At 52.3% G+C, this 25,176-nt stretch overlaps 1 protein-coding gene across 2 annotated transcripts in view; it reads left to right on the forward strand.

Annotated features, from left to right (window-relative positions):
• CCN4 (cellular communication network factor 4) overlaps positions 1 to 22,708 on the forward strand; it is a 36,905-nt gene extending 14,197 nt beyond the window's left edge. Inside the window, exons 2-5 of one of the 2 annotated variants that reach the window (XM_070632116.1) lie at positions 5,829 to 6,108; positions 12,443 to 12,706; positions 16,158 to 16,351; positions 18,168 to 22,708. In XM_070632116.1, the coding sequence (XP_070488217.1) occupies positions 5,829 to 6,108; positions 12,443 to 12,706; positions 16,158 to 16,351; positions 18,168 to 18,467 (1,038 nt within the window). In that variant the 3' untranslated portion in view covers positions 18,468 to 22,708. The remainder of the gene's footprint in view (positions 1 to 5,828; positions 6,109 to 12,442; positions 12,707 to 16,157; positions 16,352 to 18,167) is intronic. The other variant, XM_070632117.1, reaches the window with a different exon arrangement.
• Positions 22,709 to 25,176: the final 2,468 nt, after the last annotated feature.

Here is a 25,176-nt window from a genome sequence, read left to right on the forward strand (position 1 = left end):
CTTAGCTTCTGCTCTCAGAAGAAACGGTGCAGGCCCCGCACGCAGTGCGTTTGCAAACGTGCCTGTACCAAGCAAGGGGCAGGTGGGCATGCCATGCCATCTTGGACAAGCAGGGTGGCTGGTGTCGTGTGTGTGTGAGAGTGAGAGAGAGAAAGTGTGTGTGTCTGCATGAGACAGAGAGACAGACAGACACACAGACACAGCCTTATCTGGCATCTCATGGAGCAGGAGGAGCAAGGAGGACCCGAGAGAGGTGCCCACAGCTGGGCCGGCTCCGCCTGTCTGGGGCAAGGGGAGGCGGCGGATGGATGAGCATGAGGTCCCACTGCAGCCGCGGCTCCATGACCAACTGGGAACCCCTGCGAGGTCACCATCACCACTCCCGCATCCCGGCTGCTGCTCAGGGTTTCTTGGACAGGCCATTTTGCCAGAAGCTGATGTCGTTGTGAATGTCCCCTGCCCGGGAAGGGGACACAGCAAAGTCGTCAATGGCCCACACCCCTCGGGGTACGGCTCGGGCGGGGCAGGAGGGAGGAGGGCCCGCAGCTTTACCGGTGGTTCCTCGGGGAGACGCAGAGGCTTCGAGCACAGAGCTCAGGGTCAGGCACTTCAGACTGGCACCCCTCTGCCATTCGCTGCCGTGCATCTGTGGCAACTTCCAGACTCCCTGAGCCTCAGTTTCCCCGCTGGTTAAGTGGGTCAGGCTGCAATTCTACAAAGGCTTGGTATGAGGAGTAACTGACAGAGTCAATGCAAAGCCCTTAGCACCGTATCTAGCATATTTAATGTAGAAAATAATTGGCATTAATTATTAAATGGGTCAATATTGGCCAGAGGAGCTCTTGAAATGAAAACACAAGTTCCTGGAATTGAAGGAGACTGGAAAAGCTCACACTATGGACACTGTGAGTTCTGGGGATAGTGGACGCGCTGGGTCCACTGCTCCATTGCTCACGCACTCAGCCACCAGAACAGCAGCTTAGGCTGGAGTTTATGGAGGAAGGGGGACTGAAACAGGGTGATGAGCCACCATGAGCTCAGCTTGGGCAGTGACATTAATGCCCAAGGTCATTACTTCTCATGAAATGCCATCCTCGGGGCACAGACACCTCACATGGGGATCTGACTCTGCTCCCGGGATCCCGACAGCCTCTCCTGGAGCGCCCAGCCCCTGTGGAACATTTGTTTTGCTCAAGGGCTGATGAGAGCATGTCCCCAAGGACCACAGGCACACAGTCTTTCCTGTGGGGGTGATCACAGAAGATGGAGGAGTTAGGGGCTCAAGAGCTCTGGGCAAGGCAGAGCTTGGTTCCATCCTGATGGTGCCCCAGAAGCTGTGTGGTCTTGCACAAGTCACTCAACCTCTCTGAGTCTCCATTTCCTCCACTCTGGGGAAAATTAGCAGGCCTGCCCTGTGATTTGTTGGGGGGATTATATGAGATAGGGCACACAGAGCTCTCCGTATATGATGAACACTCAATAAGTATTAGCTATGGTGATTGTAAGGGCCTGGGTGTGTGTGTGCACAGGGAAACAGATGGATGGCGTGTAGTCCCTGCCCTCAAGTGTGGACAGTTGAGTCAAGGAAATGTACATGGACTCTTTGATTCATTCTACAGACAGATGCTTACTGACACCTACTATGTGACAGGCTTTGTGAGTCCTGACGCCCTTCTACAGCCGCCAGCCCAAATAATTGTCTAGCTGCTTCTTGATTATCTCCGCTGATGGTATCCTCACTACCTTACAGCCAGTTTCTTCTATTAGAAAATTCTGCTTCACACATATTAGTGGGGGAAAGTATGAACCCAACCGATTTGGGTTCAAGTCCAAATTCTGTCACTTACAACATATTGACCTTGGGCAAGTCACTTTCCTGATCTGTAAGACTGGGATAATGATACCAGCCACTGTGGGAAAGACAAAAGGAAATGGGCCAGAGGAACTGAAGTCTAGCTCAAGACTCACGCCTAGCAGTCATCAGGGTGATGGTCTGCAATGGACGGACCGGCTAGGATGCTAGAAGAAGCTATAGCCATGATCTCATTTGGCACTTGCTCCCAGTACCTTGTGTGTGTGGGGGGGGAGGGGGAGCAGCATCTAGCAGTAAGAATGTCATTGTGCAATGGAGAAAACCAAGGCTCAGGACGGGAACTTCCAGAGTCACATGGACAGTACGTGGCAAAGGCTAGACTTGACACGATACAGTGTATCTGAAACACGGATCAGCCCCTATCATTCTGCTGCTGAAATCCTTCAAGAAATGACTGCAGCCACCTCCAGCCCAAGGCCTGAGACCTTAGCAAGGCATCCGAGGCCCTCCTTGACCTGTGCTGCCCAATGATGTCATCGGCGTCCGTTCTAGCCTCCGCCTCCTCCCACCTCCTCCCTGCACCCTATACCAGCTCACCACACTTCCCCCATGCTCCAGAAACAAGTAGTGCTTGCAGCGCATGGCCTTTGCACATGCTGGGCCTTCTGCTTTGGTGCCTTTCCTTGCCGCCCTAGTCCTGCTCATCCCTCACGGTCCACTTCCCACACCTCTCCGAAGGGCCCTCTGAGGCCCCAGCAGACACCGCCAGCCCTCCCTCCTCTGTGCTCCCACAGGCGGTCCCTCGGGGCCTCCCACTGCATCCCCACTGGATGCCCAGGGCCCGTGTGCCAGTGCCTGGAGCAAAGCGAGAGCTGACTAGAGATGGGTTGGTGAGCAGATGAAGGGAGAGCGAATGAATGAACGAGTGGCTGCCACCTTATAGCACTGAGCACGCTGAACTGCAGTTACCATTTAGACGTCTGTTGGCCTCATGGCGCAGCGAGCTAACAAGGACAGGGACTGTGTCTTATGCACCCCCGCTTCCCTCGAGCCTGGCACAAAGCCGGGCACATGGTAGGTGTTCACCAAGCACCTGTCCATAGGATGCATGAGAGAGTCAACGTGCATTTCCCCAAGGGCAGGAGCCACAGGCCATCCTCCCGCCTCCCTGCACGCACACACACACACACAGAGAAATGATTATAAGGAGTCTGCACTTACTGGTGACCTGTAGTCACTTCCCCTAGGGTGCCGATGTTGGACACGGCAGCTGGATTCAGGGGGTCTTGCACCAAACCCAGGAGTTCTGGTACCCACCGTGCCAGCTCTTCTCCCCTTGATGCAGTCTGGGAGGTTTCACACCACTAGATGGCGCCAACTGCAAGGCTAGCTCAGCAGACCCAGCACCCATCCCTCCACTGCCTGCAGGTCCCAGAACCGCTTCCCTCGTCCATGGGGCTTTCCCTTGAGGAGACCGCATGCCCTGGAGCTCCTGGCAGGTACCTGTAAAGGAGGCTCCCTTCTGGGGATCCTCAACGTGGTATGGAGACTGCAGGGCAGACAGTGACCATGTGGGGAGGGGTACCCACCAGGCTGCAGCCCACCCAGCTCAGCTCCAAGTGTCCAGACCCCCAGCCCTGGACTGGGCCCTACGGGGGCGGGAGAAGAAGTGCAGGGGGAAAGTCATGCCTTTAAGCGTCTGCCAGGTGCCAGCCTCTGCTAGTGTTTCCACATATGCAATGCCCCTCACCTCCCAACAGCTCCCAGAGGGGACATTATTGTGGCTGTATCACAGATGGGGTCTTTGAGGCTCAGAAAGGTTAGGAAGATTGTCGAAGGCCACATAGAGAGAACCCACTGCTGACGGCCTCATGTCCCATGCTGTTTTCTTGACACTCAAACTTAGAGCCCAGAGGAGTGGTTCTAGGATGGGAGGTCCTGAATATCAAGGGATGCCAAACCCCTTGTAGTCAACAATCCACCATCCATCTATCTCACCAGGCAACTTACGAAGCCCTGCTGGGTGCCGTGTGCCCTGTTGCAGGCACACAGGGAGCAGTAAGGCACAGACGCTGCCCTTTCAAGTTCACATTCTGGGTGGGGAGGCAGCACCTCTAACACGGCCTGGGAAAAGCACGGAAGGCTTCCTGGAGGAGAGGGGCTTTTTTATTTCCTCTACCAAGCGTGTGTCCTGAGGGTCTGGGGACTGGTGAGAGATGGTCCACAAGTGTTCTTGTAGTTCTGGGCCGTCCACTGTCAGACCGACAAGAAAAAGCCTCTCCCCACAGTCAGAGAGGCGGGTGTGTGTTTGGATGATTTTACTGATTTGGGGTTTGGGGTTCTGTCGGATCATGTTGTGTATTTGAGGAGAAGCAAATGAGGGCAGGCACCTAATCCTCGCAGGTGGACGCAGACCAGCCCTGCCGCCCCCGCCAGCAGACCCGCCCGAACCCAAGCTCTCGGTGACAAACTTCAAGTCCAGGTTTGCCTTTGTGACTTTCATGGCCCTGTGTTTGTGGAGTCAATCTTTCCCGCACTTACCGTGTGCCCAGCCCAGGTCCAAGAGTCCATCTACAGCACCTCAACCTCGACCGTCTCTCCCGGCCCCTGGTCCTCGCCGCCACGCATGCAAGGGAGGACTTCAGTCACCACGGGTGTTCAGAGAGGTCCCGGGGCTCCCCTGGGATGCCCAGCACACAGCCTCATATTGTAACAAATCACGTCTCAGGTCTGTCCCTCCCATACGCTGTGGGGTCCCCAGGCACAAAGAACTTTACGATTCCTTTTAAGCGCCTAAAACTCATGAGAGACTATGAGGTAGCTCAACAAACATTTGTTGAGTGACTGAAAGAGCCCAGGGGAGGCAAATGGAAAAGGTACAGACATGAGAGTCGGAGAGCCATTTGCGTCCAGGCCCTGACGTGGACTGTGTCATCCTGGATGCTATCTCTACCTCCTTGGGTCTCAGTTTCCTCCTCAGAAAAAGAGAGGGAGAATCTGTCTGCATATGTCAGCATCTGTTGTTCAAAGAAGGAAATGCAGGTCTATAAGTTCCAGGAGCAAGGTCCCTCTGGTTCGAGATGGAGGGGGTGGCCTGGGGCCCCACCAGCCCCGCCTGTGCCCCCTACAGAAGCCCTGGCCACCACAGGACCCGCTGGGAGAAGCCCTGGACAGGAGGCTCTTGGAGCCTTATTTCCCCTTCCCAGCTGGCCCGTTGTCGTGTCCATCCTATTTGCCAGGATGAAGCTGAACCTACTGGCCTGGGGATGGGAGCAGGCTATGGGGAGGGGGAGCGGGGCGGGGTCCCTTGTGCTTTGTGCAGAATAAAGCTCTTCTCTGCAGGGTTTGTGCTGCCAACAGGAGCAAAACTCCCATCCCATGGGGCGGGGCGGGCCAGTGGCAAGGAGCTGTGAGGTTGTACACCTGCTGCCTCCTGCGGCAGCCCTTTCCTGGTGCTCCAAGGTGAAAATAATCACGATAACAGTCATAACAGTAATAGTAAGTGCGCCGGCTGAGACCCAGCATTGATGTGGGTCCACTGGTTCTGTGAGCCCTTGAGGACCCTTAGTGGAATAAAGAGCGTGGATCTTCAGGACACAGAGAAAAAAGCAGTGGGAGCTGGGGAGCATCTCACAACGTGACATCAGAGGGATTTACTCCTCAAAGCCTCCGCTCCCTCATTAGTAAAGCAAGGCCGACTCATGCCCCTCCTGGCTTGTGGGATGTTCACGTAGGAGAGAAAACACACACAAGGCTCCGCAGGCCAGAGTTCTGATGCAGAATCCACCAGCAGGGGCATTCGGGCCATTGGCTTAACATCTCCGAACTCTGGGCTCCTCCGTCTTATTTGTTTTATCGAGGCAAAAGGAGATGGCTGGCCATTAAAAGCAGGGTAGAAAAACATAACTTTATGTAACCTTTTCAAATGCCATGAAGACGGGAATGTGGCCGCAGGCCGTTTGGACTTTGGCAGCCCTGCCTGGCAGCCCCCTTTATCTCTGCCGTTCCCCCGCAGGCCCTCTCTCCAGCCCCCATGGCCATGGCCTTCACCCCCGCGCCGCTGGAGGACACGTACTCACGCCCCCAGTTCTGCAAGTGGCCATGCGAGTGCCCGGCGTCCCCACCCCGATGCCCGCTGGGGGTGAGCCTCATCACCGACGGCTGTGAATGCTGCAAGATGTGCGCTCAGCAGCTCGGGGACAACTGCACAGAGGCCGCTGTCTGTGACCCCCACCGGGGCCTCTATTGCGACTACAGTGGGGACCGCCCGAGGTACGCAATAGGAGTGTGTGCACGTAAGTGAGACCCCCTCTCCTTCCAGCAGCCCCTAGCACCCCCCCGCTCCGGCTCAGGGCCCCTCACCTTTTGCCTGGCCAGGCTCCTGTGCTGCAGGAGGTACCCCTGGGACCCACTCCAGTCCCTGATGGGAGTCCAGGAGCTGGGCCCTTCCAAGGAGGGAGAGATGCTTGGCTTCCTGCTCTCTTCTCAATCCCGGAGCCACATCCACGGCTGACTCCAGGGTACAGCGAGCCACACGGGAAAGACCTAAGTCTGGTTTCCTTCTTAGTGGTGGGACCCTGTGCTGGATACCCATGGCTCCCGGGGGCTCCAGGACCCTGCAGAGCTCCTGGTATTTTAGTAATATCGTAAATGAAAGTAACACGGTTTAAAAATTTCAGGAGCCTTCAAAAAATAAAACTCAGCAGGCTGCGAGCACGTGCTCCTGCCACCCGCCCACGTGCCTGCCATTACTACAGTCCCTTAGAACATTTTAGCCCTTTCTTCTGCTGGTTATCAGCATACAACATGGGTCTTCTGTTATACCTTGATTGGCTTAAAATATCAATTGTGGGTAATCCACTAATGATCCTGTAAGACAGCTGATGACTTAGCTCCTCCATCCCAGCTGACATCTCCCCATCTTCCAATATCCTTGTCCTATTTTTAGTTATATGATTACCACTATTTACAATATTATGACTATGTAAATATTGTTCGGGGCAGCCTGAGATAAGAGTACTTGTCTGAATCTCCTTTCTTGTGAAGCCGTTTGTTTTCCTGGGGTTACTATTTGCCTTTGCTTTTTCTTTATTCTTGATCTTTATAATAGTCTCCTATGGGGGGGCTGTTGTTGTTTGTCGTTTGTTTGCTCTTCAAGTGCTCCACCATGTTCTTTTTTGTTCCCAGAGACCTCCATTCTGGGACTTTCTGGTCTCCTGCTCATATCTGGATGGGCATTCACTTACCTTGAGTCATCTAAGCATTTATCCAAGATACACGACCCAGCATGACCAAGAGAGGGAACTAGGCATCATGACACAGCAGGCTAACTTCTGAAAAGTTACATGAACCCTCATAAACCCAAGTGCCCCTTTCTTCCCTTAGTGTTGAATCAAGCTTTCTCCATAATTATCACACCCTAGAGACCCCATTACACACTCACACACAGCAAGCTCTCATCCTCAGCTAGCCCATATGTTTCCCGAAGTGGGCTGCTGGTGACGGTTACGCCCATAATTCCAAGTCAGACAGTCCTATCTGAGCCTCACGGTGAATTTACGAGCACTTTCTGCTCTTTTGTCATTGGTTCATACTTCAGCTCTCATACCAAGTCATCGGTCTTCAGCTTTCCAAGTAGCTACGTTGATTCTCCCATCCGGCACTTTTTTCCCCTTTACTCAGACTCATTATCGGCCCCACAAAATAGTGTGTTCAAAAAGAACCTGCAGCATCACCTGAACAGAGTCATCTGACACGTAGTTTAAGAAGGTTATTCCTGAGCCCCACCCCGACTTACTGATTCCAATTCTCTGGAAGCGGACATGGGAATCTACACCTTAACCAAACCTCCCAGGGGATTCTCACGGATGCTCCCGTTTGAGACTGACGGCTCCTATCCACCGGCAGGCACATCCTTTCTCCCCACACCCAGGTGAGCCAGCCTGGCTGAGCCTTCCTGCACTAGAACCACCTCCAGGCATATGAGATGGTCTCACCACCTCTTTTCTCGTTTATAGCTGTTCTTCAAGGTTATTACCAAGGTAATTCAGTTTGCTGCGATTATACTAATCTCTAGAGCTGTATTGACATCTTACCACGTGCCAGGCACCACACCTTTACAGGCATTCTCTCATGGACCAGAGGTTGCACAGGCCCAGAACTGCCTCTCCTGCCCGCCTTCCCTACCAGGGGCCTGAAGACCACCCTCTAAACCACCCCTGCCCCCATCTCTGTATCTCACGTCCTTCTGTCACTCATCAGAGCGTCTTAATTCCCCCTCATCACGAGTCTCTGAGTATTTCCTTTCCTTTTATCTGGAAAGAAAAGTCTGGTCTGCAGAAGATTTTAATAAGTATTACCCTTGCCAAGGGTTCCCTGGTCATATAGGTTTACAGATATTGGAACAAAGCTAAACAATGTCATAGAACTTCTCAGAGGTTTTAAATGTTCACGTCCATTGTCAAATTCCAAAAGGGGAGCTATCATTAGACTTTTCTTTTCAAACTTATTTGCCCAGTGAACAGTTTGTCCAGGTAGATTTTTACCCACCCACGCATCCCACCACACATACACACGCATACACTCACACAGACACACACATCTCATGCATACATGGGTTCACATACACACACACACATAACTCGCTAGGGTTCTACTGAACATCTTCCTAGAAATGATGCCATAGTGTCTGAGCTTGTGAGACCCTAATGCAAGAAAGGAGAGTCCAGGGTCTGAAGGCTAGAGAGAGCAAGGCACTTCAGGACCAGAAGGGAAGGAGAAAGAAGAGTTCCCTTAAGTAAACACTCTTTCAGCAGATGGTCAACTCAACCAATGGTCGATCACCAGGACGGGCTGAATCTGCCTGGAGATGTGCGAGTAATCAGGCCAGGACAAGGGAATAAAAATGAGCAATTGCACCACTAGCTCATATAACTCAAAAGAGAGAATGCTGGGGACTCAGGCAAACCAGTGCACACAAGGTTTGGCTACCAGGGATCACCTCTACTGGGCCCCGGCCACTGTGACCAGGCAGAAAAGTGAACTTGGTCTTGTCTAGTCTGCTCTGTTTTCAAGAGAATCCAGAAATCCAGATTTACATATGATTTGTAAATGTTGGCAACCGGTTCAAAAATTTTTTTAAAAACACTCTGTGGGCCAAACTAAACAGATCTGTGGGCAGAGAGTGACCTCTGAATTGGCCTGTTTGGCTATTTCGGTTGTACAAACACCACTCTGCATTTAATGCAGCTGGGTGGGGCCTGAGGGCAGTGTGGTTTGCTGGAAGCATCATGAAACTTACAGGCAGACAGACTTGGCTTTTGAATCCTGGCTCTGCCACTTACTGGCTACGTGACCTTGGGCACGTCACTTAAGGAACTTGATCCAACCAACCTCGTGTGGTTGTTGAGATTAAACAAAGGGACACATTAGAGCCTCTGATGTGATCGGCAGCTCGAGGTCATTGTTTTCTTCGCTTTGTTTGAACTTTCCCTCAAAGACGTCATCTTAGCCTTGTCCACGGTCATCCCCAGAGTCGCCAGCAGGTCTGGCTGCAGGCTAAGACTCCCCAATGGGAACAGTGAGGAAGCAGAAAACCCACACATGGTCTCTGGAGCTAGACGACCTAAATCTGAATCTCAGCACCATGACTAACTAGTATGATGACATTAGGCAAGCAACTTAACCTCTTGAGTATCAGTTTCCTCATCAAAGAAAATGCAACAAATAACGCCTACCTCTTTGATGGCTGGGATGTCCAGTGCCTGATACATGTGAAGAGCCCAATAAAAATGAGGGCTCACCCCACCTCACATCCATCCATCCACGCATCCATTCACACAGTGAACACAGGTGAGTGATAATACAACAATGGGGTGACAAGGCATGACCCACTGTCCTGCTCCCATGCAGCTGACAGTCCATCAGGGGTGTGGGGGATGAGGGGAGTGAGGGTCCAGATGGCAGAGCAAGGTGACTTGAATTCCTGGAAATCCTTCAATGAGAAGAAAGCTCACCAGGTCATGCTTGGACTTGCAGGTCTGAGATTAGATAGGAGACGGTAAAGGAAACTCAGTCAGCTTCACCTTCTGGTTAGCAGCTGGTCCTTCCACTGGTTAGAAAGAAAGTGAATGAGGAGGGGGTACTGGAGTCCGCTGATGAGCCCATACACAGCCATCATACATATCATACACCCCATTAAACATCTCATACAGCCATGACACATATCACACATCCCCGGCCCACCCACGCCCCAATCAAAGCTCCCAGGAGACTGAGAGCCACTTCCAGATGCAGTGGTTTCCAATCTTGGCTGCCAATTGGATTCCTCTGGGGAGCTCTGAAAACTACCCAGGCCAAAAAAGTAAAAACACAGAGGCCCAGGTCCACCCCCATATTCCGGGATACAGTTTGGGCATCAGCATTGTAAAAAACTCCCCAGCGGATGTGGTCGTGCAGCTGGTGGTGAGAACCACCATGTTCGGGCTCCCAGCACTGCCCTCTCCATCCAGAGTTCCCACACCCAGAGGCAGGGATGGGAGCTTCGGCACACTCCTTTCTCCCCCTCTGCCAACGCGTGCATGCACACAAGCACGCACAGCTTCCTGGAGCAAGAGGGTAGGTGTGGTCCGGTGACTCGAGGAAAGCAAAGATGAGTGATTCACCCAACGCCTCCTCTGCTTGGTTTTGTTTCCCTGTTTCCCCTCCCTGACTGGTGTCTGGTGGAAGGAAATGGGCTGGGGAGTCAGCTCCCTTGGGTTTGAGGCGCAGCTCTATCTTCACCAGCTGGGTGACCTTGAGCTGATGAATCACTTGACCCTCCTGAGCTTTCCTGTCTGCCAAATGAAGAAAATAAAGCTCTCCTGGTGTAATGACTGGGGGACGGAACGAGGGAACGTGTCAGATGGTGCCCGGCAGGAGATCAGAGGGTCAGGAAGTGTGAGTGCCTTTCCTTTGTCGGCTTCTTCCCTGCACCCGGCAGTACGTGAACATTCCCACAGGCGAGTTGCTGCTGCCTCTGTGCCACCAGCTCCAACACCCGGGGCACACGACTTAACCTTGCCGAGACTCGGTTTTGCCGTAGGTGACAATGAAGGTGATGATGTGGTAGCGTTTCCACCCAGGCTGAAATCAGCAGAGCAAGAAAGCCTGACACAGAACAGGTCATGTGACCAAGAACAGAGACCGTACTTGAGAAACATTCGCTTCTGTTAGACACTGGGATTGTTATTATTTAATAACCACCTCCAGGCAAATACAGGAGATAGGCGGCCACTCTTGGCGGACTGTGGATTCCAAACTAGCCTCCTGGGGTGGGCACCTTGCTGCCCCAGCTTTCTGCCTGCACTTCCAGACACTGTCCTCATGGCTGGTGGGGGCACTGGCCGGGGCCTGGCAGCCCCAGATCACTCCTGGAACTCCAGAGCTGCATGACCGACTCCACCTGCTCCTCCCAGGAGAACACCTCCTTCCTTCCAGGGCTCAGGTCACAGAACTGGAAGTCATTCCCCACTCCTCTCCCTCTCATCCTCGCATCCCATCCATCAGCAAGTCCCGGCAGCTCTTCCTTCCAAACAGATCCAGAACCTGAGCTCCTCTCCTCATGGTTCTCGGTCCCTTCCTGGTCCAGGCACCACGGCCTCCCTCCTGGATTACCCAGGTGGCCTCCTGACGCTGTCCTCATTGCCTCCAGTCTATTCTCAACTCAGCACCACCAGCATTCCGTGAAGCATCACTCCTATCATTGATTCAACAGTTCCTTATGGAGTGCCTACTGTGTGCCAGGCACAGTTCTAGGCTCTAACCGCTTTGCATCCTCCTCTGAGCCTACAAGGAAGCCCCCTCTCACCTCATCCCCTGCCCACTCCCCGGCCCTCTCTCACATCCCAGGCCTCTAAAGACCTGCTCCCCTCTCAGGTCTTTACACCCACAGACCCCTCCCTGCCTGGAAGGCTCCTCCCCTCCTCCCTGTCTTTGCTGAAGCACCATCGCCTCAGTGAGGCCGCGTCTGCCCCCTGATTTCAATCTGCATCTGCCCTCCCCCCGCCCCCTCCCCACTCCCCGTCCCGCTTCACTTTTCTCCTTGGCCCTGTCCCCATCGACATCCTAGACAATCTGTCTTCCCTCCGTCACCCCCACGGGAGTGTGAGATCTGGGAGAATGTGGCTCTTGTCTGTTTTGTTCACCCCTGAATCTCCAAAGCCTACAACACCCCCCCCCCCGCAAATATGCCTGAATGAGCGGAATCTGCGTTTCCAAGTGTTCCGATTGGTTTTACAAACCGTGACCCTACAGGCAAATATCTGTCAGTAGGAGCCCTTGTGTCCCCCTTGTGCTGGGGATGGGACAGGACGCTAGCCGCCGGGGACCGTCTCCTGGCCGCGTGTATCCCCTCACTCTGGCAAGGGGTGTTCCTCAGTGGGTGGCAGCTGAAGCCATACAGGAACTCTGCACTCCCTCTGCTCAAAAGCCACCCAGCTCCCCATGGCTGCCTGGGCCCCGTCCTTTCGCCCCGCACCAGCCCCACGGTGGGAGGGATTCCCAGGGTGTGGGCGCTGGTGGGGCAGTGGGAGGGCCCCCAGGACTGGGTCCGGTGCCCACGGGGCCTGACCCTGCCACCTGTGTCCGCAGAGGTGGTCGGCGTGGGCTGCGTCCTGGACGGGGTGCGCTACAACAACGGCCAGTCCTTCCAGCCCAGCTGCAAGTACAACTGCACGTGCGTGGACGGCGCAGTGGGCTGCACGCCGCTGTGCCTGCGCGCGCGCCCCCCTCGCCTCTGGTGCCGCCGCCCCCGGCGCGTGAGCGTGCCCGGCCGCTGCTGCGAGCAGTGGGTGTGCGACGACGACGCCGCCACGAGGCCGCGTAAGACGGCGCCGCGCCACACGGGTGGCTTCGGTGGGTGCAGGGCGCGGGGCGTGGGGTGCGGGGCGGGGGATGCCAGTTCCTGGGGGCGGAGGCAGACCTCCCTGGAGCTCTGACTGCGTGTGATTGACACAAGCCCCTGAGTCCCCTTCCCCAGTCCACCAGGCACCAGCAGCCCTGTGACCTTGGGAAGGTCACATCCCCTCTGGACCCTATTTCTCCATGGGTAAAATAGAAACACTTCCCTCTGTCCCGCCTGCCCTATGGGATCCTGGGAGCATAAAATGAGGAAGTGCTTTGTAAAGAACAAAGCCAGACACGTGCGATTCATGTTATCCTACTTAAGAGATTAGGTGGGGGTGTGAGGCGGAGGAGGAGAGGCGTGAACAGCAGGCGCAAGGGCGGGAGAGGAGTAGACGGCCTCCCCCTCACTATGGAGGATGGGTGGACAGGTGAGGCTTCAGCCGGGTAAGCCTGGCCAGAGGAAGCTCTGGAAAGGAAAACAGCCTGTTTGTTTCAGCTCTGCTCACTGGAGCCTAGCCCAGTGCCAGACTTAGAAGGTACCAAATCAGTGCTTGTCATAGGGATGGATGGATGGATGGATGGATGGATGGATGGATGGAGACAGATGGAGGAACAGACAGGTAGATGGATGGATGGGCTAATGAGGGTCTGAAGTAGGGCAGTGGGAATAGATGTCGCAAGGAAGAGACAGATGCGAGAGGCATTGCTCGAGAAAACTGAAGGTCTGGGAGTCAATCCAAGGCATCAAGTGAGGGAGAGAGAGAGAGTAGAGGATGACTCCCAGGGTACATCACTGCCTAGGACAGAATATGAGAGAGTGCATTTGGGGTGAAGCAGATCTGTGCTGTTTGAGACAGGTGGAGTTTGAGGCAGGGCGCCCTGCCCTGGGCTCACCCAGAGGAGGGTCCCATGGGGGCAGCATTGGAGGAGGGAGACGCGGCAGAGACAGAGAGCTCTGGAACTCACCTGGAGCTGCTGGCGGGGTGGGATGGCCCAGAGATGATGGACGGAGGCAGACAGAGGGGGCCTGGGGCGGAGGTCTGGGGGGCTGACGGTGAGGAGCGGACAGAAGAAGAGGAGGCCGAGGCGGAGACAGGAAAGTCATGGATGTAAGAGGAAAACCAGGAGCGTCTGATGACGCAAAAGACGGCAGATGAGGACATTTCTAGAAGGAAAGCGTCTCCCAGGCAAGTGGACATGAAGGAATGAAGAAATGGCGATAGGGTTTGAGAGTTAAGCGGACTGGTAATTTTTTAAAAATTCTAAGTGCGTGAGATTGCCGAGGGAGACTGGAGAGCAGCGTTTCTCAACCTTGGTCCTGACACCGTTTTGGACCAGATAATTCTTTGTGGTGGGGACTGCCCTGTGCATTGTGGAATGTTTAGCAGCATCCTCGGCCTCTGCCTCCTAGATACCCATAGCACTAACCCCCCAAGTAGTAAGAACCAAAAATACCTCCGGATGTTGCCAGTTGTGCCCTGGAGGACAACATCACCCCAGTGGAGAACACGAGTGTACCCCTGGAGACACCACTGTTTAAGGGAGGAAAAGACGCTGAGAAAGGCAAATCCAAGAGGCAGGACAGAAACAGGAGAAAGAGGGTTTGCAGAAGCCAAGAAAGTGTTTCAGAGAAGAACAAACTGGAAAGCAGGAAAGAAGAGGGGAGAACAGGACCTGCCCAGACAATAGAGACCTGCCTCCTGGCTGCATGGCTGGGTGTGACTAGACCAGGAAGGAGGGCGTCCCCCCGACCCCTCACTTCAGGCATGCACCACCTCTGTGTGGGTGCCCCACAGGGGCTGAGCCAGCCCCATGAGCAAGCAGGCCCGTGTCGATGGAGCAGGTGGCAGGGAAAGCTCTGTGGCTAGCAGGCCCAGAGTGGCAGTCCCACCATGACCCCCCTTGGCAGAGCCACACAAGGGTCACAGGGGGACGGGCAGCAGCTGTCTGCCCATTGTGTGTGGCCCAGTGACCCCGTTCTGACCGAGTAGCCACAGAGCCTCTGCCTGCCTGCTGGGTGACCCAGAAACCAAAGTCCTTTCATCCTCCTAGCAAATCCCTTCCCACTGCTTCCCTCCCTCCAGGCCCACAGCCCAGCCCAGCCCCTTCTCTCCTCTTTTTTATCCATCTGCCAAACCTCCCCTCCTCTCACCCATTCACTCCCATGTTCGTCCATCCATGTTCCCTGCACACCTGTTAGCTCAGCTCGGAGGGGCTGGGAGCCAGCACAAGCCTTCCTTTCTCCTGCTCTCATTAGATGTCTTTTCTTTCCTGTTTTCCCCTCTCTTCTATTCCCCCGCTTCTTTTATGACTTTTCTCTCCCCTCCCTATTCTCTGTCTCTGCCCCTCTCCCTTTCTCCCCGCCACCCCGCCTTCCTCTCTGTCTCCCTCCCCTCTCTTCTCTGCTGTCCATCTGTCTGTCCACTCCTCCCTCTCTGCCTCTTCCTTTCCCTCTGGCTTTTGGTGGTAGCCCCCATGCGTCAGGGCAGGGCTGGCTTCCTCTCTGGGTCTTTCTCTTGTATATCTGGTTCCATCTTTCTGTGCGGTCTCCCCTTTGTCTTGCTGGCTCTTTACCTGCCTCCATCTGTAGCTCACGCCCTATCCCGCTTGTCAGAGAGTTCCTGAGCACTCCCCGTGTGTTCTGGATGCTGGGATGCAGGCATTCACAGAACCATCCAAGAGCTGGTGTTTAGTTGGCCGACACTCAGGTACCCACGCAAGTTCCCCCTCATTGAGGGCTTACGGAGGGCAGGGCCAGCTTGAGTGCTTTCATACCTGTGAACCCATCTTTTCCGCCCACAGCCCTGGGAGGAAGATGCTGTGATGCTGTTGCAAGTGGGGAGCCCGAGGCACAGAGGCAGAAGGGACCTTATTGGGAGTAGCCGAGCTACTAGGCGGCCTTGCTCACAGATGAACCAGGCAATTTGACTCTGAAGCCTGTGTGTCCCCTTAACCACTGTGCCCTCAGCATCACCCAGATAAAACATTAGGGACTACGGTGTAGGCACTCCCCTTTGACCCTCCCTGAATAGACTTCATCTCTTCAGAGTCAGGAACAGCATCTTCTAACCTTTCATTCCCAGCGCCTTGTAGATACCTGCTGTATACTCAGTTGATATCCACACCCTTTTCTTCTCATACCAGCCCCACAAGGCAGATGTTATTGTCCTGACTAGAGACTGAGGCCCAGAGTGAGTTCTCTAGGATCCCACAGCTTGTAGGTGGGCGAACAGGATTTGAACTCAGTCCACATGTCTCTAAAGATGGTCTTCCCTCCGGAGAAGTAGAAGGAGCTCAGAACAAGTCCTCCTCTGCCAGCTGGTTAGAAAGTCAACTTGTCCTCCTGTGGACACTTCTCCCCTCCCTGAGTTGCAGGGACCCCACCCCTAAGTGTGGCAGTGGTGGAACTGGGGGCTGACAGAGGCTGGAGACTCACAGGGACTCTGGTGCCCATCCGCAGCGGCCGCGGCCGAGGGAGAGCCATGGCACAGGAACTGCATAGCCTTCACGAGCCCCTGGAGCCCCTGTTCCACCACCTGCGGCCTGGGGGTCTCCACTCGGATCTCCAACGTCAATGCCCGGTGCTGGCCTGAGCAGGAAAGCCGCCTCTGCAACCTGCGGCCGTGTGACGTGCACCTCCATCCACTCATCAAGGTGAGTCTCCCTTCGGCGGGGGGAGGGTGGGGGGCAGTCACCTGGGACCTAACAGACAAGCCTGGCTTGGAGCCTGGCTCCTGACCTTCTTCATGGGGGCCATTGGTAGAAGGGGAATAATTAAGCCCACCTCGTAACAGTTATGGGATCAAGTATATCATGGGGCTGGTGTTGGTGAATTTCACTCAACGGAAATGACGGTGGTGACCATACTATGAAAGTCAAGATCACTCTGGAGAGAACCCAGGGACCCTCAGAGGTGCTCTCTTGTGATGATTCTCAGGGACCCTCGCCGACTGCCATTTTCCCTCTGCTCTGGGGCCAGCCCACACCCACGAGCGTGCTGGTGTGACAGCCACATGGCATGATAGGGGAGCCCTGGACAGCTGGACTCACATGCCCGTCTGCTGCTGACGTCCGTGGCGGTGGCCAGTTTCCTTGCCTCTCTGAGCCCCAGACCCCTCATTGGCAAAATGTTGGAGTTGATCCCAGATATCCCTTCCAGCTTTGATAGTCTAAGATATTTAAAGGGTCAAGGAGGTAGTGGGCCACTGAGACCCGATCCTCAGAGTTAGAGATGGAGCTGATTTGCCTAAATCAAGGCCTACTCGCCTGTGCCTCAGGACTGGTCATTTTCTTCCGCGTCACGCAAAAGAAACAAAAGCTCAGCCCTGAGGCCATTTTTGGAGTGCTAATGGCTTCTTGGGGATGCTGAGGAGAGGGTTGCCCAGTAAACAAGACAGCCCGGCTTCCCAGAATCCTCCTTAGACATCAGACGTTGCTCCTTGTCCTCTGTGCTCTACTCCGGTCATCTCTGTGTCCGTCAGCTGGGTCCTCCGCCGTCTCCTTCTCCTGCGGTCTCTTCTTCTCCTCTCTGATTATTTTCCCTGCCATCCTAGCCTTTGTATTCTTGGTGCACGGGAGCTATCAGCAGCCATCTCTTAACAGAAAGCATGAGAGGAAAAGTTACCGGCGGCAGGGAAACTAGAAGCACAGGTCCTGGGCTGCGTGAATTCACGGTGCATTCCAGGTGGAGGTGGGTTTGCCACAAAGCTAGTTCCAGCCCCTGCTGTCGGCTCACGATTCCCATCCAATTGTGTTTCCACCATTCTGTGCCCTAAGAGGGCTGCTTAGATTGTATAAGCTCCAGGCCCCATGTAGCCTGGGTCTGCTCTGTCCCCAGTTCTGGCACAGTGCTGGTACGTAGCTGACCCCGAGAACCAGGAGTCTGATGAGTTTTGTAAGTGCCCCCTGTGTGCCAGGCACAGAATTAGACTTGGAGACACAGAAAGAGCCCCACAGCCCTCTCCAGTGGCCCACAGCCCAGTGGAGAGTCAGGGCTACCTTTAAATAATGCCAATCCAGTTGACTAAGTTGCACAATAGGGGCAGGTGTGGAGGCTGTGGGAGGCTGAGGAGGAGGAGGAGTCAGGGTAAAGTGCGTCCCCAATCATAGGGTCCCTTGATGGTTCTGCCACTAACTACTGAAGGAGCTACAGAGGCATCCTGTGTTGGTGAAACTGTGACAAAGGACTGGGCGTGGGCAAGGCAGAAATGCAGGAAAGAAGGAAATTGCAGGCTGGAGGTAGCACCCAAGCGAGGCAGTCCCCTTCTGTGGTCCTCGGTTTACCCCTGCGTGGCGTGGCTGGGTCTCGCTGTATTTGGGGAGGTCCCTCCTAGCGTGATGATGCTGCGAATCTGAAAGTAAGCTGAAGGGCCCCCGCATGGTGCATGAAAAGAGAGGAATTGAGGGCTCGGACGGAGGAAGCTGCTTGTTCATCCTCTGAGCATCCCAACTAAAACCTCCTTTCCTGCAGGAAGGGAAGAAGTGTTTGGCCGTGTACCAGCCGGAGGCGCCCGTGAACTTCACCCTCGCCGGCTGCGTCAGCACACGCTCCTACCGGCCCAAGTACTGTGGGGTCTGCTCGGACAACCGGTGTTGCATCCCCTACAAGTCCAAGACCATCGATGTCTCCTTCCAGTGTCCGGATGGGCCTGGCTTCTCCCGCCAGGTCCTGTGGATCAACGCTTGCTTCTGCAACCTGAGCTGTAGGAATCCCAATGATATCTTTGCGGACTTGGAATCCTACCCTGACTTCTCAGAAATTGCCAATTAGGCAAGCACGAAACATGGGCCCTGGGGCCTGGCCCAATGCTTGCAAAGCAGCCAGCCCTTTGAGGCCCACGGGTGAGCCTTCTTTTGTCCCCTTCCCTCTCATTTCTAACTACTCTGATCCAGACCCTTGGCGCCTGTCCTGTCTCTGACCACCCCAGTGACCCATTATGGTGCTGCTCGAGCCCAGGCCGTGGGTCCCTTCCTTGCCAGCATTCTGCACCCATGCCAAAGAAAGTGCCTGTCACCAGCTGTTCTGGACAATACCCAAGCTTGACCCAGCCTGTCCAAGCCACTGGAAGTCCTGCTGGATCTTGCACGAGTCCCAAAGAACAGAATCAGCTAGACATTTGGTGTCACTCATTCTCTCTTTAGATACCAAACCACAAGACTCTTTGGGTCCATCAGAAGCGTAGACGGGATTTAGGGATTTAGGACCATGGAACAGTGTATTGGTGGGGCCCTGCCAGGTGGCACTCTTAACAGACAGCCTGACTGCAGTACATCATGTATCTCTGATTCCAAAGATTCATGCATCCCAAGGTCACCAAACATGTGCCAAGTAGGCGAATGACGGTTTGGTTTTGTTTTTTAGTGGAAAATTGTATCCGTTAATCTGAGCATTGTCGAGGTTAAGTCTCTCTTTGCCTCTGCCCTGTGGAAAGTGCGAATTGAGTGCATCCCAGTCAGAGATGCGATTTGATAAACTTTATTCTTGTTTCTGGGGAAAGTCCCCAGTTGCTACTCCGGGGTCAGAGCAAGGCCAGCCAATTTGCAGAAGGAGCAATGGACCTACCAGCGAATCTGCTGCTGACAGACAGGGCTTTGGGCGGTTGGCCGGGCTCTTCCTTGCATCCAGATCCTCTGCCTGCCTGGGGGTTCATGGGACTTGATGGAGCCCCTAGGGCGGCCTCTCTGACCCGTGAAAGTGGTGTCCTGGGATATTCCCCTGGTCTCAAGGAGCGTTGGGGGATGCAGCAGAAGCCCAGGCCGGCCCCACCTGCAATGACCAAGACAGCTCCAGGCTGGGCGTGGGACAAAGAAGCAGGTCCACTCTGCATGAGCCTGAGGTCGCAAGGGTGAATGAGCCCAGGTCACATCTCTTTCTGCCACAGTGACCCATTTCACAGACTTTGGGTCTCCTGACCCAAATAACCCAGTTCTGGTATGAAGACAGAGGTTTACCAGTTGTCTAGGAATATACTTAACAGGGATTAAAAGCCAAAAGGGGTTGAAGCTAAAAGGGAGAGAAGGTTGTTCCTAATGGAAATGAGGCTATTATTTATTTTGTTAGTAAAGTATAAATATTTACTGTTATAATTCTTTTATTTAGTACCTCCTCTGTGCCGGACATTGTTCTTAGTGCTTTCCATACACTAGCTCATGGAGACTTCGCTTCATGTTGAAAGGTCCCCGTTATTGTTTCTGTCCTTACAAATGTGAAATGGAAGCTCAGAGAGGTCAAGTGGTGGCCCCAGTCACCCAGCTGGTAAGCGGGGAGTCAGGATTCAAATCCAGGTTGGACTGACTTTATAACCCATTATTTTTTCCTTACTTTTAGAGCTTCCAAATGTGTCAAAGCAGAAAAACATGTCAGAATAAGGGACTTTTTGCTCTCTCTCTTCACTCTTATTACTGTCTCTCTAGTTCCTTTCCCAAGAGAAAAAGAGCATCTGACTTTCAGATAATTTAAGTGCCTGAGCATCCAAAGAATATGGGATGGACAAAAATCCAGGAATACCCTATAGATTGTCCCTTCCTTCAAGTCAGAACCAGCTTGAGCCAGCCCTGATAGTCTAGCGGTTAAAGTTCCGTCCGCTCCCCTTGAGCGGCCTGGGTTTGGTTCCCGGGTGTGGAACCACACCACTCATCTTTCAGTAGCCATGCTGTGACAGTGGGTCACAAAGAAGAACTAGAAGGACTTACAACTATACACAACTATGTAGTGGGGCTTTGGGGAGGAAAAAAGGAGCAAGACTGGCAATAGATGTTAAATTAGGGCAAATCTTCCCCTACAAGGAAAAAAAGTCAAACCAGCTCCCCTCACATATTTAAAAGATGCTTTTGTTTACCCAATGGTGCATATTAAATGATGCAGTAATTCATGAGGGAATCCTGCGTGGTGTGCAGAGGGATTCCTAAACAGGAAGAAAGCATTGGGAGTTGGGAGCATCGGGAGTGTCCCCCTTACTGTGAACTCCCGATGCCTAGCCCAGTGCAAAGCATGCAGTGGTGCTCAGTATGTATTTAATGAATAAAAGAAATTTTGTATGTGTTCCTACTTTTATTCAGTAGCTCTCTTCTTCCAAAGGTACGAGACAGTCTAATTTTTACCAGCCAAATTTTATTTGAAGTGCCGTAGGAAAAGAGACACTTCACATTTAAAGAAACGTATATTTTTTATTGGAAAAAAAAAAGAATTTTTGTGTGAAGAGAATTTACCCCGTGAGTAATCCTTTCTAGAAGTCTGTGTGGATTGTGTTGGATTTTCTTGGAGTGAAATCACCTGCCATCTTCAGATTACAATGACCAGATGACAGCTGACCCCTTTTGAAATTCAGCAGCAACCCGAGAGCTAGGTTCTTACTGAATTTGCATCCCAATTCGGGAAACTGAGCATAGCTTCCAAGATCCTAGGAAGCCTGGCTGGAGGAACTGGGGGTTATCCAGGGAATGCATGGGATGGGGTGGCCGGAGTGCCCCCGTGATTATGTGCTTTGAGAAATGGACCCGTCTCAGGCAGGCCCTGGAGGGATGGTCTCAGCTCCATGATTTGAAGTCGTGGGGGAGGCAGTTTGGGCGCAGTGAGAGGAAGCTCTTTCCAGCACGCTGCAGTGGTGTGACCTGCTTCAAGGAAAGTGCAGAAGAAGAATCACCATGAGAAAAGTCTGTCTGTGGAGTGCGTATTTGGTGCCAAGCACCATGCTAAGTTTTAAATTATCTTACCACTTATCACAGCAATTTTGAGGAAGCGTCTCTTCCCCATTTTATAAATGGAATGTCTGAGACTCAAAGAGGCTGAAAAATCAGCCAAAAAAGTTGGAGCCCGAAGCCCAGCTTATTCCACTCTGCCTTGCCCTTGGGGAGGCCTCCAGGCAGAGCCTCGATGACCTCTGCTGGATGTCTCATCGGCGAGAGGGACCAACTAGATCAGATAGATGCCTCTCCAGCCGCTTGTCCCTCCATGTTCTGGGATGAGGGGAAGGTGCACTGACCTTCGGTGGAGAAATTCACATCAGTGCCTGGAGTGGATTTCTCTGGCGTGCTTAGGTGTGGGGACCTGAACTCATCAAAGCACTGGTTCCTGCTCAGCCTTCTCACCAGCATTTGAGGAGCGCTCCCCAGGCCTCGGGCTGCGTGCTTTACACCACGTCTTCTTTAATCCTCATGGCAAACCTAGGAGATATGGCAATGTGATCACTTCCCCGTCTAAGAAAGGAGTCCTTTGAGGCTCCCAGAGGTTATTTGCTCAATGTCTTACCAGCTGTTGGACTGCAGACCAGGATCTCAAACCGAAGTTCTTCTGACACCTGAGCCAGCTCCCCCGACGTGAAGCCGGGTTAGCCTAACCCCCAAAATCAGAAGGTACAAGAGATGCTTTGCTGACCAGAGCTGCAATGTTAACTTTGAAAGTGATTTGGAGAATGATCAAAGAAACAAGCTCCAAGGGGTACGACTGTCTCTAATCTCATTAACATCGTGCTGTGTATACATAGAGGTGGTGGGAAAGCAACACAGCCCGTGACTATTGTGTTAAATGAGGTCACTGCTTTCTTAAGGACTTATCTTGATGCAGAGTAGCTGCAATGATGACCCTGCGCGGCTGGGAATCATGGATGGTCCGAACGGTCAGCTGTGTATCTGCACATATGCATACGTGTCTGTGTCTATATCTGTATGGATATATCTCTTTTCAAACTGTGGCTTAATATTTGTCTTCCTACTGCCATTTTTGTAACTGAAAAATACACATGAAGAAATGTCTTGGAATTTCCCAATAGAGGAGGAAGAGCACTTGGGCAATCTGTCTTGTTTTACCACATTCCTCATTTTTCTTGTGATTTGGGTAGTGTGGAACGTGTTTGCTCAATGTGAACGGTTCTCATTGCTCAAATTCCCTGTTTATAGCTTTTCTCCTTAAAGCAATAAATCATCAGCAAAGTGATTTACTGGATTTGGTGGGGTTTCCTGTATATTCAGTTATTGTGAGGACATTCAATAAATGTGCAGATGGTGGAAATTAGATATCAGTTGGTTGTTTTTTTGGTTTTTTTTTTTGCTGAGGAAGACTGGCCCTAAGCTAACATTCTTGCCCATCTTCCTCTACTTTATATGTGGGATGCCTGCCACAGCATGGCTTGACAAGCAGTGTGTAGGTCTGCACCCAGGGTCTGAACCAGCAAGCCCCAGACGGCTGAAGCAGAGCACGCAAACTTAACTGCTACGCCACCAGGCCAGTCCCTAGATACTTTAAATATGGTAATAAAAATAACTAAAATTTGGAGATGCACTTAGAAATATGAATTCTGGCCTTCAGAAAAGACCAGGGCTACAAATATGTCCAGGCTGGAAGACACCTCATATAAATATAAAATGAAAATTTTAGCATTCACTGATTTATTCACTCACTCGTTCCTTTATTCAGCGTCTTTGTCTATCCCCAACTAGACTGCGGGGACCCTGAAGTCAAGGACCATGACTGCACCCTCTGAGCCCAGCACAGTGCCTGGCACGTGTCAGGGGCTGGGTAAGCAGGGGTGGGTGGATAGAGAATGGATGCATAGAGAATCTTCTGCCGCTGCCTTAGGAGCCAAGGGGAGTACAAAGAAGTGTAGGAAAGTTGCATGATGCAATGGAAACGGTTCTGACTTTGGGAGTCAAGTGGCTCTTCATATCCTTCCTTCTTTACTGGAATTCCTCGCTTCACCCATCCGAGCCTCAGTTACCTCAGCTGTGAAATGTAGAAAATGAAAGGAGACACTGCCTTGTGGTGGTGAAGTAATAATTAGATGCCTGTTGCATGCAGAGTTTTAGAATGGAGCTTGGCACATGGTAAGCACTTAAACATACCTATTGTTAGCTGCACCTCAGTTTCCCCATGAACTGGGGCTAATCAGCAAGATTATAGGAAGAACCGGCGTCCGTGTCTGTGTCTGTATATTCTACTTATTTAGCCTTTATTTCAAAATAGCAAATATACAGAAAAAGCGTCACCAGTCTTCAGTGGAATGCTTTTTTACTTTAATCATAGGCTACTTGATCCCTTAAGTTTTTTATTTTTATGTTTTCACTTTATGCTATAATTTGATTAAACGCCCAGCTTCTTTAAGGTGGGAAGGATGTCACACTTTTCTGTGTCTCCCAGACCCAGCGCAGTACACGGCACGTGCCCAGCTGTGTGGACAGATGTGCCGATGGCCGCGTAACTGAAGGGAATGGCACATTCGATGCCTTCTGGCCAGAATTCCCTCACCTATGGCCCCCAAAACACAGGATGCTGTTAGAATAAGGTCAAGGGGAGAATCCGTTCCAATAAAAACGTAACTGCCGCAGGAACTGTTTCCAAGAGCACTTCTATCCTGAAGCATACCTTTTCCAAAACTGGAAGTTCCATCATGGAGCCTTACAGATGCCTCTGATTCAGAGAAATGTGTGGCCTTTGGGAGAAATTTCTGATGATACCAGGTGGTTGAAGTTTTGGGAAAATGGGATTCAGGGCAATGGCCAGAGCATTTTATTATGAAGGTAAAAAAGCACATAGTAGAGATGCCCAACATGTTGTCTTTTGTCCCCACTAATGAAATAAAAATGTAAAAGTATCCTTTGTATTCAGAGGTCCAAGTTGCAGCTGAACCTGGGTTTATTTTCAAAAAATAGAACTAAGCAAAAATGACTTCTAAAGAGATGAAAGAGCTGGCACCAAGCCCCCTACAGTTTCCTATAAAGTAATGCACCACACAGCCACGTTTCAGTAAATGATGGACGGCATACAGGATGGCGGTCCCATGGTCCCATAAGATTAGCCCCATACAACCTAGGTGCATAGTGGACTGCAACATCTAGGTTTGTGTAAGACACTCTGATGTTTGCACAACAACGAAATCGCCTAATGATGCATTTCAGATAACGACATACCCCTGTCGTTAAACGACACATGACTATATTATATTCTGTCGAGAATGTTTCCAGCTCTCTGTACTAAACTTGACTGCTCTTGTTTCTCTCACGATACTAACAGAGTGGATTTCTTAGTCCATGAAAAGGGGAAGGAAGCTACTAGAAGCAGACTCATGGATAGCAATGTGAAATTTTCAGCCTGCCAGCAAAGGAGGAAACAGAGGGATTAAGAACTAGATGGAAGATATGGTAAAAGCAGGTCATGGAGTCTGGGTGGGACTGTTTCATGGAAGGACAGACATCCCCGCAGACAGTAAAAGCCTGCAGGTCATCCACAGTGATATTCTGCCATCCCAAGGCATCGGTAGGTGGTTGCATTAGTCATGTCCTCAGGGAACCGCTTTAAAAGGCAGTGAGGGATGTAATCCATTTTAGAAATGGCTGGACAAGCCATTTAATCTTCCTGAACCTTGGCTTTGTTATCTGTGAAACAAGGAAAACTCATCTTCTCAGATAAAGAATTAAACAGACAAAGAAACTATAATACACGCTAAACATTACTATGAGCAGAGGGGGTGTTCATCTATTTATTTACC

The sequence above is a fragment of the Equus przewalskii genome, chromosome 8, assembly GCF_037783145.1.
Source record: "Equus przewalskii isolate Varuska chromosome 8, EquPr2, whole genome shotgun sequence".
NCBI lineage: Eukaryota > Metazoa > Chordata > Mammalia > Perissodactyla > Equidae > Equus > Equus przewalskii.